Genomic DNA, 13,667 nt, shown 5'->3' with positions numbered 1-13,667 from the left:
AATAAACATGCAGAAGTTATGATCAGACTCACCTACGTTCCAAAGGTACAGTTTGTCTTTGTCTTTAATTATATAACAATTATGAAGAGATATACCTTTTATCCACATCAGTGGGTTATCTTCCTTGAGTTCAACAAACTTAAGTTCTAAGTAGGCAGCTACATTATATCCTTCTTTCGAGCCATATCCCTTTGCAGCTTTCCAAAGCTACTGTGCAAAATTCTGCATCTGTCCCTTTTTCTCGCCCCTCTCTCACAATCAATGGAATCAAAGAATTTACAACACTGTCTGACATGTTTTCGAGTTCAAGACTATCTTTAGTACCTAGAGCTTAAGCCGAAAATCTCCTTTTCAGCCTCGTTTTCAGCTGGGGGCAAATGTATATTGTGAACAATGATGGAGGATAAAAATTATTTTAAATTTAAATGAGTGATTGATTGATTTGATTTGATTTATTGTGAAGATGAAAAGCTGAAGTAGGTAAACTAGAAAGTTGGAGTAAGGATAAAAGGTAAAACTGAAAGGCCAGGAAATGGGGGGGGGAAACATGAAAAGAATGGTAGTTGTTACTTGTATACCAATTTGTAATTTATTTACTTTGGATCACTGCCATTAGTATTTAAACAAATGTATAGTTTAATAACTTGTTTTAACATTAGAGTAAATGCGAGGAAAACCAAACCAATGGCCCAGTGAGGCAGGAATTCCCCTGAATTAACCAATGGTCTACAAGTTAATGGTGTCATGTATGAATTGTTATGTTAGTTACCATGTAAATATTTAGTGATACTATTGACTGTTCAAATTTTCTCAAATTTTGGGGATTTTTTAATCTCTGTAATGTGTAATGCATTTCTCACTTGCCCACAGTGTTGGTTTGTTTTCTTACAAAAAACAGAAAAAGGAAATTGGCTATTCCATGGCACAGAATTAAAAAACATATATAGATTGTTTCCAAACATTTGAACAGAGTATGGTATTGTACAGCAATAATGGTTTATATCCAACAATTTTTTTTTAAACTTTCAGTACCTTTGGAGAAATAAAGACCGTGCGATTGCCCAAGAAAATGGCTGGAACTGGCGCACACAGGGGCTTTGGATTTGTTGACTTTCTCACTAAACAAGATGCAAAGGTGTGGTATTTTTCAAGATAATTGGATGTAAATTTTCCTGTAGATTCTTATATGGTTAGGTTTTATGGCTTGAAAAGAATTAAGTGCAAGAGTGGTCTTATTGGCTCAGAGGGGAAAGCTGCAGTCTCCCTTTCTCTCCAGTGAAAACCTCCCAAAACCTCTCCATGGCACTTGGCTGCAAATCAATGGCTGTCCATTTTTCTGATTCTGATAGCTATAGTGCCCTCTTTTCACCTGTTACTCATCCTTGGGTTTAAAGTCGACCATTGTTTGTGAATCCATTTCATGTGTGACTTATAGAATCATAGAATTATTGCAGCCCAGAAGGAGGACGTTCAATCTGCCAGCTCACTGCATTCCTCTGCTCTTTTCGCCATAGCTCTGCAAATTTTTTCTTCAGGTAATTATGCAGTAATCCTTTGAAAGCCATGATTGAACATACCTCCACCACACATTCAGGCATTGCTTTCCAGATCCAAATTAATCACTGCGGTAATAACCTTTTTCCTTATGTCGCCATTTATAATTTGGCTGATCCCTTCAAATCAGTGTCCTCTGATTCTTGTTCTTTCCACTAAAGGAAACAGTTTCTCCTGCCCTACTCTGATCAGACCCCTTATGACTTTGAACATCTATCAAATCAACTTTTCACTTTCTCTCCTCCAAGGAGAGCACCCCCAGCTACTTCAATCTATCCAGGGAGCTAAAGTTCCTCATCACCGGCACCATTCTCGCGAATCTTTTCTTCCTCTTCCTAATCCATCACATCCTTCCGAATGTGGTGCCCAAGACTGGATACCAGTTTCCAGTTGAGGCCAAACCAGTGTCTTAAAAAGGTTTTTCATAGCTTCCTTGCCGCATTTCTACACGTGTTCTATGCCCCATTTATACAGCCCAGGATCCTGTATTCTTTATAAACCACTCTTTCAATCTGCCTTGCTACTTGAATGATTTGTGAAAGTATATCCCCAAGTCCCTCTGCTCATGTGCCCCTTTTAGAATTGTACCTTTCACCATGTATTACCTCTTATTGTGCTTTTCTACCTAAATGAATCACTTCATAATTTTCTGCATTAAATTTCATCTGGCAAATGTCTGCCTACCCACCAGCCTGTCCATGGTCGTTTCTACCGATCACTATCCTTCTTGCAGTTTTTTGGCATCTGCAAATTTTGAAATTGTGCTGTGTACACCCAGATCTAGCTCATTCATATTTATCAGGAAGAGCAAGGGGATCCTAACATTTACCCCATGGGAACTCATTGTAGAATCGTAGAATGGTTACAGCACAGAAGAAGGCAATTTCGCCTATCTTACCTGTAGCCCTACAATGTTTTTTCTCTTCAGATAATGAATCAGTTTTCGCTTAAAAGTTGCCATCTGATCTGCTGCCACTAAACTTGGGCAGTGCACTCCAGATCCTAACCAATTGCTACCCATATGCCTTGCTGCAGTCAGCAAAAACAAAAGTTTGTGAGTCATCTCTGTTCTGTCACTCAAACAATTTCTTGTCCATGCTGTTATTGTCCCTTTCATTCCATGGACTCTACCTTTTCAGAAAAGCTGGTGATATGGCACCTTGTCAAATGCCTTTTGAAAGTCCATGTACACAATATCAACTGTAATATCCTCATCAAACCTCTCTGTTACTTAGTCATAAACTCTAGCAAGTTAGTTAAACATGCCTTAATGTTATCGATGCTGGCTTTGTTTAATTATTCCACATTTGTCCAATTGACTGTTAATATAATCCCAGGTTATCATTTCTAAATGCTTTCACACAATCAAGGTTAAGCTAACTGGCCTGTAGTTGTTGGACGTATCCATACACATTATTATGAACAAAGGTGTAACATTTGCTATTCGCCAGTTATCTAGCTGGGAGGATCAGAGGATTCTGGCCCATGCCTCCATAAGTTCCACTCTTACTTTCCTTAGACTCATCTGATACCTTCTATTTGTTCATTTTAAATCTGTTCAGTATGTCAATTAACCCCACTTACTATGACTTTGTCGGAATCTCCTTCCTTGGCAAAGACAGATTCAAAGTACTTTTAGTATCTCAGCCATGTCCCTCCCTTCCGTAAACCCCTTTTTAGGTCCTAAATTGGCCCTACTTCTTTTACCACCTTTTTACAATATATACGTCTATTGAAGTAACTTAGATTCCCTTTTATGTTAGCTGCAAGTCTCTTCTCACACTCCTTTTTTGTTTCTCTTATTTTATTCTTCACTTCCCACCTGAAACTTTTATATTTAGCCTGGGTTCTCAGTTGTATTATTCCCCGACATTGGTCTTATGCACTCTTTTCCAACATCATCTTATTCTCTATCTCTTTTGTCATCCAGGGAGCTCTGGATTTGTTTCCCCAACCTTTTCCTCTTGTGGGAATATACCTCAACTCTATCAGAACTACCTCCTCTTTAAAGCAGCCCAGTGTTTTGTTATGGTTCTGCCTGCCAATCGTTTCCAGTTTACCTGGGCTAGATCCGTTCTCATCACATTGAAGTTGGCCTTCCCACAATTAATTATTCGTACTCTGAATAGCTCCGTCTTTCCATACTAACCTAAACCTTATGATGCTATGATCACTGTCACTAAATTTCCTCCTATTGACTTAGTCCACTTAATTCCCCAGAACCAAATCAGCAATACCTCCTTCCTTGTTGGATTGCAATCATACTGATGTAGAGAATTCTCCTGAACACCCTTTGGAATTTCTTTCCCCTTTGCCCTTTACACTAATCTTCTTCCAGTTGATATAAGGATATTTAAATTTCCTGTTATAAATATTCTACCACCTCTAAAATTTCATTTCAAATTTGTTCCTTTACATCATTCCCATTAGGTAGTAGCTTATTGAATTTATCCAGAAATGTAACGCTACTTGTATTGTTTCTTAGCTGCAACCAAATAGATTCTGCCCTTGATCCCTCTCGGATATCCTGGGCTGGATTCTTGATTCTGGTGCTATGTCCCCACGCCGGCTTGGTAACTTGCGTCAGAAAAAATGGAGTAAAACGGCCAACGATTCCCCGTTTTCCTGCGGGTAGCATGCCGATACTGCCCGGAAAACTGCCGTGTCCGTGGCTGGGCATGCTACATGGCGGAGGCTGCTTGAAATTAATGAATGAAAATCGCTTATTGTCACAAGTAGGCTTCAATAAAGTTACTGTGAAAAGCCCCTAGTCACCACATTCCGGCACCTGTTCGGGGAGGCTGGTACGGGAATTGAACCAGTGCTGCTGGCCTGCCTGGGTCTGCTTTAAAAGCCAGCTATTTAACCCAGTGTGCTAAACCAACCTGGCCTGCAAAGTAGTGCCCCCCCCTTGGCCATCTCGCACGCCCTGGACCCCTGTCATACAGTGCCCCCGGCCCCTACTAAAATTCCCCCCGCTTGCGGATCGACTCTCCCCCGACTGTGGCGGAGCTGGACTGAGTCCGCAGCTGCCACGCCGAGTTCCCATCCGGTCGGGGGCAGGCCTCGGGCAATATCCTGAGGCCCTCGATAAGTGGCGCAGTGTACTCTGAGTACGTCGCTTTGGAGGAGGCAGAGCATCGCAAAAGTGGCGCCACCCCCGATTTGGATGGGAACTGTGATTCTCCGGCCGATCACTGAATGCAATTTCGCCATCAGCGACCGGAGAATCCAACCCCCTGTCTCTATATACTGATCGCTCATTACTGCTTATCCTCCTCCTTTCTTTCCTTCCCTATCTTTCCTGAACACCTTGTACCAGAAATGTTTGGTACCCTGGACTTCTACTTGCATGTGCTATGATCTAGATACAGTTTTAATAAATGCCAAAGTAATACATTAACTACAAAATCCAAATATAGGAGAACCACTTTTCACTGAGAATGTGGGTGAAGAAAATTTGTTTCCAAGAATGCTGGAAATACTCACCAGGTCTGGCAGCATCTACGAGAACAGCTGCTGCCTGACCTGCTGAGTATTTCCAACAATTTGTTTATATTTCCAGCACCCACAGAATTTTGCTGTTAAGACGGAAGAAATCTGACAATATATGATTTCCTGCATGTTGCCCAGGCAGGCTATTCATTGAGGCAGTGTGTTCCAAGATTGTGGAAGGCTTCTCCTCAGTTTGTAGTTAGAATCTTTAAGCACAATTAATGGTCATTTGCTCCATTGTACCTGTGCCAGCTTTTTGAAAAAGCTGTATTGCAAAAAACCAGTCTGGAAATTTGTCAGTTTAAGCTTCAGTGTTTCAAAAAGAAAAACACCATCAAGACAATTAACGATTATTCTAATTAATCATTACCCTAGTGGAAAGTTTGATTTTTTTTTTTTTTACAGCCTACATTTGGTGAAAGAATTTTCATTATGCCCAGCACAAATTATTTTATTAGCACATGCTTATGTCGAAATGTTTACCTGTGTGGCATGAGTTTCTTGGAAAGTCTTGCTGTTTACTTGAACAATGGTCACCTCTTAGATTTGTTTTTAAGTATTTTTATTCAGCAATTTTACAATTCAGAACAACCCCACAAAACCCCCAGCTACACAGACCCCACCCCCCGCCCCCAACAGTCAACGGTAACCAACTCCTGAAAGTGCATGATAAACAAACCCCAACAATTGTAGAACTATCGCTCGTGCCCCTTAGAGCAAATTTCACCTTTTCCAGGGTCAGAAACTCCAGCAGGTCTCCCTGCCACGCTGAGGCACAGGGTGGAGAAGCTGACCTCCACCCCAACAAGACCTACCTATGAGCAATCAGCGCGGCGAAGGCTAATACATCTGCCCCGCCTGCGTCTCCGGCCGGTCCGGCATCCCGAATATGGCTTCTCAGGGAAGGGGCTCCACGTCCACATACAGAATCCCTGATATGGTGCTGAGCACCATCCTCCAGAACATTTCCAGCTTTGGGCAGGACCAAAGCATATGCACACGATTCGCACGGAACCTCTCACATCGCTCACAGATATCCTCCACCCTTTCGAACAGTCGACTCAACCTAGACTTTGTAAGGTGGGTCTTGTACCCTACCTTCAACTGTATCTGCCCCACCTCACACACGAAGTGAGGCATTTACCCTCTGCAGTACTTTACACCACAGGCCCTCCTCCCGCGCCACCTCAACTCTTCCTGCCACTTCATCTTAACCTCACCATGGACTCCCCATCCTCCTCAAATCTCCCATGAATCCCCCCCCCCCCCACCCGACAGCACCACCTACCACCTCCAACAATGTGTTGGGTGGGGATTGTCTCGGTGATTTATGGGAGATTTTGGAGGAGGATGGGGACTCCACTTCCTCGCATAGTGCCTTACCTGCATATACCTGAAACTTTCGCCCTGCGCCAGCCCAAACTTCGCAAATCGCCCTCCCAGAAACGGATCCATCATTTCCTTAACCCCCTCTCTTCCCATCCCCGGAAACTTGCATTCTTCCTCCCCGGCTCAAACCCATGATTCCCCCGAATCGGCATCCCCCTGACCAGCTCCCCCCTAAAATGCTCTCTAAACTACCTCCAGATCTTCAACATAGTCACCACCGGCGGCCTCACCCTATATTTCCCTGGGGCCATTGGTAACGACGCTGTTGCCAGCGTCTGCAACCCTCACCCCCTGCAAGAGCCTCCTCCATCCTCACCCACAAAGCCCCCCCCCCCCCCCCCCCCCCCCCCCCATTCCCTGCTCCATCTCCAGATCTTCTCTGCATTTGCCGCCCAATAACAATACATCAAATTTGGGATGCCTGAGCCCCCCACCCGCCCCTGGCCGCCTACCGGCACCTCTGCAGTACCACCTTGCTAATCCTAGCCACCTTCTCCACTCAATCAAACGAGGAAATCAGCCTGTAAACTGCTCTTAAAAAAAACCTTGCACCAAAAGACCCAATTGAAACAAGGACAGGAATCACAGCAAAACATCTTTACCGCCTGCAGGTGCCCACCAGAGGGAGGTTGTCCCACCTCAAGAAATCAGCCTTCCCACCAAGCTAGTGAAATTAAACTTCCGAAGCCTGCCCAATCCCCTGCACTGATATGAGACATTGCGAGGCAAAATGACAGCCCCCATCCCCGTCCCCACTCCCAGAGGGGAGATCGAGAAGTACTCACTTTTCCCTAAATTCAGTTTGTACCCTGAAATCGTCCCAAATATCTGGAGCAATCTCATTATACTCTCCACCGAAGAGCTCAGCTCAGAGGTATACAGCAACAGATCATCTGCATATAAGGGCACTCTTATATTCCACAGCCCCCTCCCCCACTATCCCCTTTCAGAACCCAAGCTCCTCAGCGCAATAACCAAGGGCTCCATAGCCCTTGGGCAGCATGGTGGACAGTGGTTTGCACTGCTGCATCACAGCTCCAGGGACCCGGTTTCAATTCCAGCCTCGGGTGACTGTGTGGGTTTCCTCCCACAGTCCAAAGCTGTGCTGGTTAGGTGGATTGGCCATGCTAAATTGCCTTTTAGTGACCAGAAGGATAGGTAGGGTTACTGGGTTGTGGGGATTGGGTGGACGCTTGGGCTTAAGTAGGGTGCTGTTTCAAAGGGCCGGTGCCAACTCGATGGGCCGAATGGCCGCCTTCACTAAATGGATTCTATAAATCTGTTGCCAAACAGAAGGGGGGGGCATGGGGCATCTCTTCCTCATAACCAAGTGCAATGCAAGATACCCTGAGTTCATACTATTTGTGCACACTCTCGCCATCGGCTCCTTGTAGAGCAGTTGCACCCATGCTGCAAACTTTGGCCCAATCCCAAATTTCTCCAATACCGCCATCAAATAACTCCACTCCACCTAATCAAATGCCTTCCCTGCATCCAACGCTATCACCATCTCCGTCTCCCTTCCCTCTGCCGGAGAAAGCACCGCATTCAACAACCTCCTTGCGTTCAAGGATAATTATCTTCCCTTTATGAACTCCGTCTGGTCCTCCCCAATCACTTTTGGAAGGCACCCCTCCAACCTTAATGCCAATGTCTTGCCATCTACATTCAGCAGAAATATGGGCTTATACGACCCGCACTTCTCCGGAACCTTATCCTTTAGCCACAACGAGATGTAGCCCTGCCCCATTGTTTGCTGCAAGACACCCCTGACATCCTCAAACATTCCCACTATCAACGGCGCCAGCCTATCCTTAAGTCTTTCATAAATTTTGACCAGGAACCCGTCAGTCCCCACCACCTTCCCTGCCTGCAACAGTCTAATCGCCTCCTCCCCACTGACTCCTCCAACCCTGCCTCTCTGTCTCCCCCAACCTCAGGCGCTATAGCCCACCCAAAAACTTCCTCACCTCCCACTCCTCCCCTGATGACTGTTGACTTATACAGGTCTCTATAGAACTCCTCCAACACCTTATTAATCTGTTTCGTAGCCACCACCAACTCCCCTGTCTTGTACTGTACCACACCCAAACTATCTCCCTCGCCATGGACTGACACAACTGACCTGCCAGCATATGTTCTGCCTTCTCCCACTAGTCATAAACAGCCCCCTTCGCCCTTCTCAACTGATGCACTGCTTTTCCCATGGACAATAGGTCAAACCTCGCCTGCAATTCCTTCCTCTTTGCCGGGAAACCCGGGTCCGGGTCTCCTGCGTACCTCCCATCCACCTCCAAAATCGCATCAGTCATTGGCATTCCTCCCTCTCCTCCATATCCACTTCAGCCTGAAACGAGATCACCTCCCCCTGTGGGAGGGCTCCCTTCTTTCCAGTACCTTTCTTATGAGACTTCAACATTTCTCGTCTTCTTCTTTATGATTTCCCACTCCAATTCATCCACAAACTATCACTAAAACAGGGCATAAAGGTCCAGAGACTCTAGCAGGAGCCATCTGATGTACGACCTCCAACTACATGCCGCCACCGGAAGTCTCACCTTTTAGATTTGTGACGTGTTTATCGAACGCAAAACAATTGAGCTGCTTTCTTCTAACATTTGTGTATGCTATGCATGAACATAATTAATTTCAGGGGACGTGATTAGCCTCCGCACATACCACCCCAAACAAAGCAGAATTTTACATTGCTTCTCCTTCAACATCAGGGTGTAAATAGGGATCTCTTTCCCTCCGATAGTGTGGCCTGTGCCTGTCTACATTGTTTTCTTTGGGTCTATAGGTCAGTGTTAGAAAGACGGTGACGTGGATCCATCATGTGTCTGATTTATTAAGAATGACAAAGAAAAGGCTTAACTATATGTGAGTGATTTGAGTTATTAACTCAAATATTGGAAAGACTGCATTCGAAAAAGTAAGCTGCAAGTACATTGCAAATAATTGATTAATAGCCATAAAATGTGCTTTTATTTCTAAAGTATTATTAGTCACTTTAAATGGAATAGGTGAGCATTGGTAATTTTTTAAAGTTTGATGCACAATTTTTATTCAGGATTCATTTATATTTAGAGGAGAGATAGTGATAATATCACTGGGCTAATCCAGAGCCCCAAGCTAATGCTTTGGAGGTATGGCTTCATGGTGGGTTTTAAATTTGGCTGATTAATACAATCTGGAATATAAAGCTAGTCTCATGACCATGAAAATGTCATCCATTGTCATGAACATCCATCTGGTTCACTAAAGTCCTTTTGGGAAGGAAATCTGCTGTTTTTACCCGATCTTGTGACTCAAGACCCACAGCTAATCTTAACTGCCTCCTGCATTGAAGGATAGGTAACAAATGCTGGACTTGCCATTAACGTTCACATCCCATGAAAGAATAAAAATAAGTAAATGCCAATAGGTTACTCCTACTGAAATATGTTTTTGAAAATTTTCCACACTGGGGTAATTTAACTTTGATGCAATTTATAATTAACAAAAGGTTTTTGTATGTTTTTCCGGCTCCTGGGATTTTCAGTCATTTACTAGATACTGCTTTACCATGTATCTACTTTAAATTATTAGTCATAGGATTTGTGTTCTTCATGCCAAACCATGTGTATTTAAAGTTTATTCCCCAGGGTAACAGTAAAAGACGAATGTAGGGCGAGCTCTTCTGGCTGTTCTCACCAGTGGGATCTTCCAGTCCCGCCGATGACGCACCCCCAGTGCCGGTTTCCCAGTGGCATGGGAAATCCCACTGACAGTGGTGGGGCCAGAAGATCCTGCAGCCAGCCAATGCAGGCTGCCTAACCACTGCTGCGAAGGAGCATTCTTAAAGGATTGGTCTGGACTTTGTTCTAACATTGTTCACTGAAAATCTTTTGGGATTATCATTTATATATTCAAATTTTAATTTGCTGTACAAAATGCACATTTTATTTTAAATTACTTTAAGTTATAAACAAAACCAAATATTACCCAACAATATAACGTGAAACTCAAATCGGAATGTTTTCAATTCCGTCTTTACTACAATACACAACTTTTAGAACTAGTCTGTTTATTCGTCTTGGCTAATGTTGAATGATAGATGTGAGTATACAACAGTGGGCAAAACTTTATCAATTTAATGGAGGAAAATGTAGCCATTAATATCTTACGTTGAATGATGTGTATCTTGTATTATTTCTAGTTATCTCTAATTATATTTGAGACATGGCCTCATTTTATGACACAACCTGAAAGCACGATGTTCAATTTGTTTGAATGATCCATGTAAATAAAATTTGAACAGCTGATTGGACTTAAAAAGTTTTAAAAGCATTGAAGTAGCCACGCTTAACCACTCAGTTCCAATTTCTCTTGCTACATGTAGGATAAGCTTTTGTCTGTTAAGTGCAATGTCTCTTCTAGAAAAATTTGCTGTGAACATCTGGCTTAGGAGCTAAGACAATTTCGGGTTGTTAATCAAGCATTGAGATGCTTGGACTGGATTTGAAGCAGGTCTGAGTTTTAATTTGATTTGGTCTATTGTAGCGATCTGGAGAATCTAATTAAATTTCATGTCAAAGCCAGCTTACAGAGCTGAACCGACTCCTTGAGCAGAACAGCTCCACGTTCTATGTCAGTGTATTTAGTTCCAATTTAGTGTGGCCACAGTTGCAGACGGTAAAGGACTTGAGGCAGTACTTAAACCTTTAAGCATCATCTGTCACGATCAGCAATTTTATGCGCAACCTAACTTGGTCAGTTTCAGAGGCCTGTTTAAAGAAAGTGCAACTTGATGACATTATCACTTTGGAGGTTTTACACTTGTTTTTTTTAATGCTGGCAATCCAAATACCTTGTGAGGGTCAGTAGCACAATTTGCTGGACGACTAGTTTGTGATGAGGAGCGATGCCAACAGCACGGGTTAAATTCCCATATTGGCTGAGATTATTCATGAAGGCCTTACCTTCTCACCTTGCCTTTCGCCTGACGTGTGGTGACCCTTAGTTTAAATCAACACCTGAAAGTGCTCTCAAAGGGGAGAGTAGCCTAAGGTCCTTGGGGACTCTCCGCTGTTGCAGCTCCAACAGCACTCAAAAAGCTCAACACCATCTGGGACAAAACAGTCCACTTGTTTGCTCCCCTTTCCACAAACATTCAAACCCTCCACCACCGACGAACTGTTGTAGCCATGTGTACCATCTGCAAGATGCACTGCACTAACTCACCAAGGTTCCTCAGAAAGCACATGCCAAACCCACGACCACTACCATCTAGAAGGACAGGACCAGCGGATACCTGGGAACCCCACCACCTGGAGGTTCCCTCCAAGTCACTCACCACCCTGATTTGGAAATATGTCACAGATCCTTCACTGTCACTGGGACAACATCCTGGAACTCCCTCCCTAACTGCACAGTGGGTGTCCCTATACCTTAAGGAATGCAGCGGTTCAAGAAAGCAGCTTACCATCACCTTCTGAAGGGTAACTAGGAATGGCCACTAAATGCTAGCCTAACCAGAGACGCCCCATCCCATAAACAAATTTTTTAAAACTAAGTCTGTAATTTCACGATGGTTGGCCTTATGCAGAACCTCCACCAGTCTCCTATAGATCCCTGCATCATTGGGAATGTGCCTTGAAGTTGTACTACTTCCTCTGAACATTCTCACTTCTTTGGCCTCCGTGGAGCCTGAGATAAAGATGGAATCTGCTTTGCACAGTACTCTGCTGTGGTGCAAAACACACTTGATTTACCTAGCAAAGCCTCTTTCTCCATCTATTTGACAGGTGACAAAGATGTTCTTTCTATCATCAGGATTCATTTTTTAACGAGTTTAAATCTTATAACAATCTTTATTAGTGTCACAAATAGTCTGACATAAACACGGCAATGAAGTTTCTGTGAAAATCCCCTAGTCGCCACACCACAGCGCCTGTTCGGATGCACTGAGGGAGAATTCAGAATGTCCAATTCACCTAACAAGCATGCCTTTCAGGGCTTGTGGGAGGAAACTGTACCCAGAGGAAACCCAGGCAGACACTGCGAGAACGTGCAGATTCCGCACAGACCGCGACCCAAGCCAGGAATTGAATCAGGATCCCTGGCGCTGTGAAGCAACATTACTAACCACTGTGCCACCATCCTGCCCGTGCTTATTGCCTCCTGACCATTGTCACAGATCATTGTCTCATGGGTCTAATTAAAAAAATCTTGTCTAGCGCTATCCAAAATTATGAATAATGGAAAACATTTAACTTTATTTGACATGGTTCTTGGTCATTCCAGATTCATAAGTTTAATTTCCGCTAATTCTAAGGGTTCTAATTCTGAGAACATCTTGGGGTTCTTGGGCGCGATTCTCCGAAACGGAGAGAAACATCCGACGCCGGAGTGAAACCCGGAGTGTTTCACTCCGGCGTCGGAGGCCGCTTATTCTCCCCCTCCCCCCGAGCGGTGCGCAAATCTCAGGCGCCGGGCCTTGACGCTTGCGTCACTTAGGCGCACCGAGAATTACGCGGCCGGCGGCGCCTAAGTGACGTCAACTGCGCATGCGCAGGTTGGCCTGCTCCAACCCGCGTGTGCGCGGTTGCCGTCTTCCCCTCCGCTGCCCCGCAAGGCATGGCAGCTTGATCTTGCGGGGCGGCGGAGGGAAAAGAGCGCGTCTCTTAGAGACGCCGGCCCGATGATCGGTGGGCACCGATCGCGGGCCAAACATCTGATGAGCATGCCCGCGGTGCTCGATCCTCTCTCCGCCCCCCACAGGCCCCACACTTACTGTCGTGCGATGTTCACGCCGGCAGCGACCAGGTGTGGTTGCCGCCGGCGTGAACCGGTCGGGGTCGTCAGGCCGCTCGGCCCATCCAGGCCGGAGAGTCGCCGTGAAAAACGGCAAGCGGCGATTGTCCGAGCGGCCTGTCGCAAAATGCGACACGCCATTTTGGGGGGGGGTGAGAGAATCGCTGGAGGTGCCAGCGTGGCGTGATGCGCCCGGCCCTCCCGCGATTCTCTCTCTTCCCCCCCCCCCCCCCCCCCCCCCCCCCCCCGGCGTGGGGAGCAGAGAATCGCGGCCCTTGTTTTAATCTCTTCTCTCTTCCTATAGTTTTGCACTATGTTGTCATTGTTAAGACCATTTAGTTTCCAATACTTCCAGATAAATTGTTAATAGTATGTCTCGTCTCTAGTGGTGAAAAGGAATGTTGTACTATGATGACACCAAGCAGTTCAACTAG

The 13,667-nt window shown here is 44.9% G+C and overlaps 1 protein-coding gene across 4 annotated transcripts in view; it reads left to right on the top strand.

Annotated features, from left to right (window-relative positions):
- The window catches only part of rbm19 (RNA binding motif protein 19), a 377,192-nt gene that overhangs the window by 180,667 nt on the left and 182,858 nt on the right, over nucleotides 1-13,667 (top strand). For all 4 annotated transcript variants that reach the window (XM_038790721.1, XM_038790712.1, XM_038790730.1 and 1 more), the window contains exon 22: nucleotides 1,030-1,135. In XM_038790721.1, coding sequence (XP_038646649.1) covers nucleotides 1,030-1,135 — 106 coding nt within the window. The remainder of the gene's footprint in view (nucleotides 1-1,029; nucleotides 1,136-13,667) is intronic.

The sequence above is a fragment of the Scyliorhinus canicula genome, chromosome 1 (assembly GCF_902713615.1).
Source record: "Scyliorhinus canicula chromosome 1, sScyCan1.1, whole genome shotgun sequence".
Taxonomy (NCBI): domain Eukaryota; kingdom Metazoa; phylum Chordata; class Chondrichthyes; order Carcharhiniformes; family Scyliorhinidae; genus Scyliorhinus; species Scyliorhinus canicula.
Note: the sequence above shows the minus strand (reverse complement) of the source record. Positions and strands in the feature narration are given on the sequence as shown.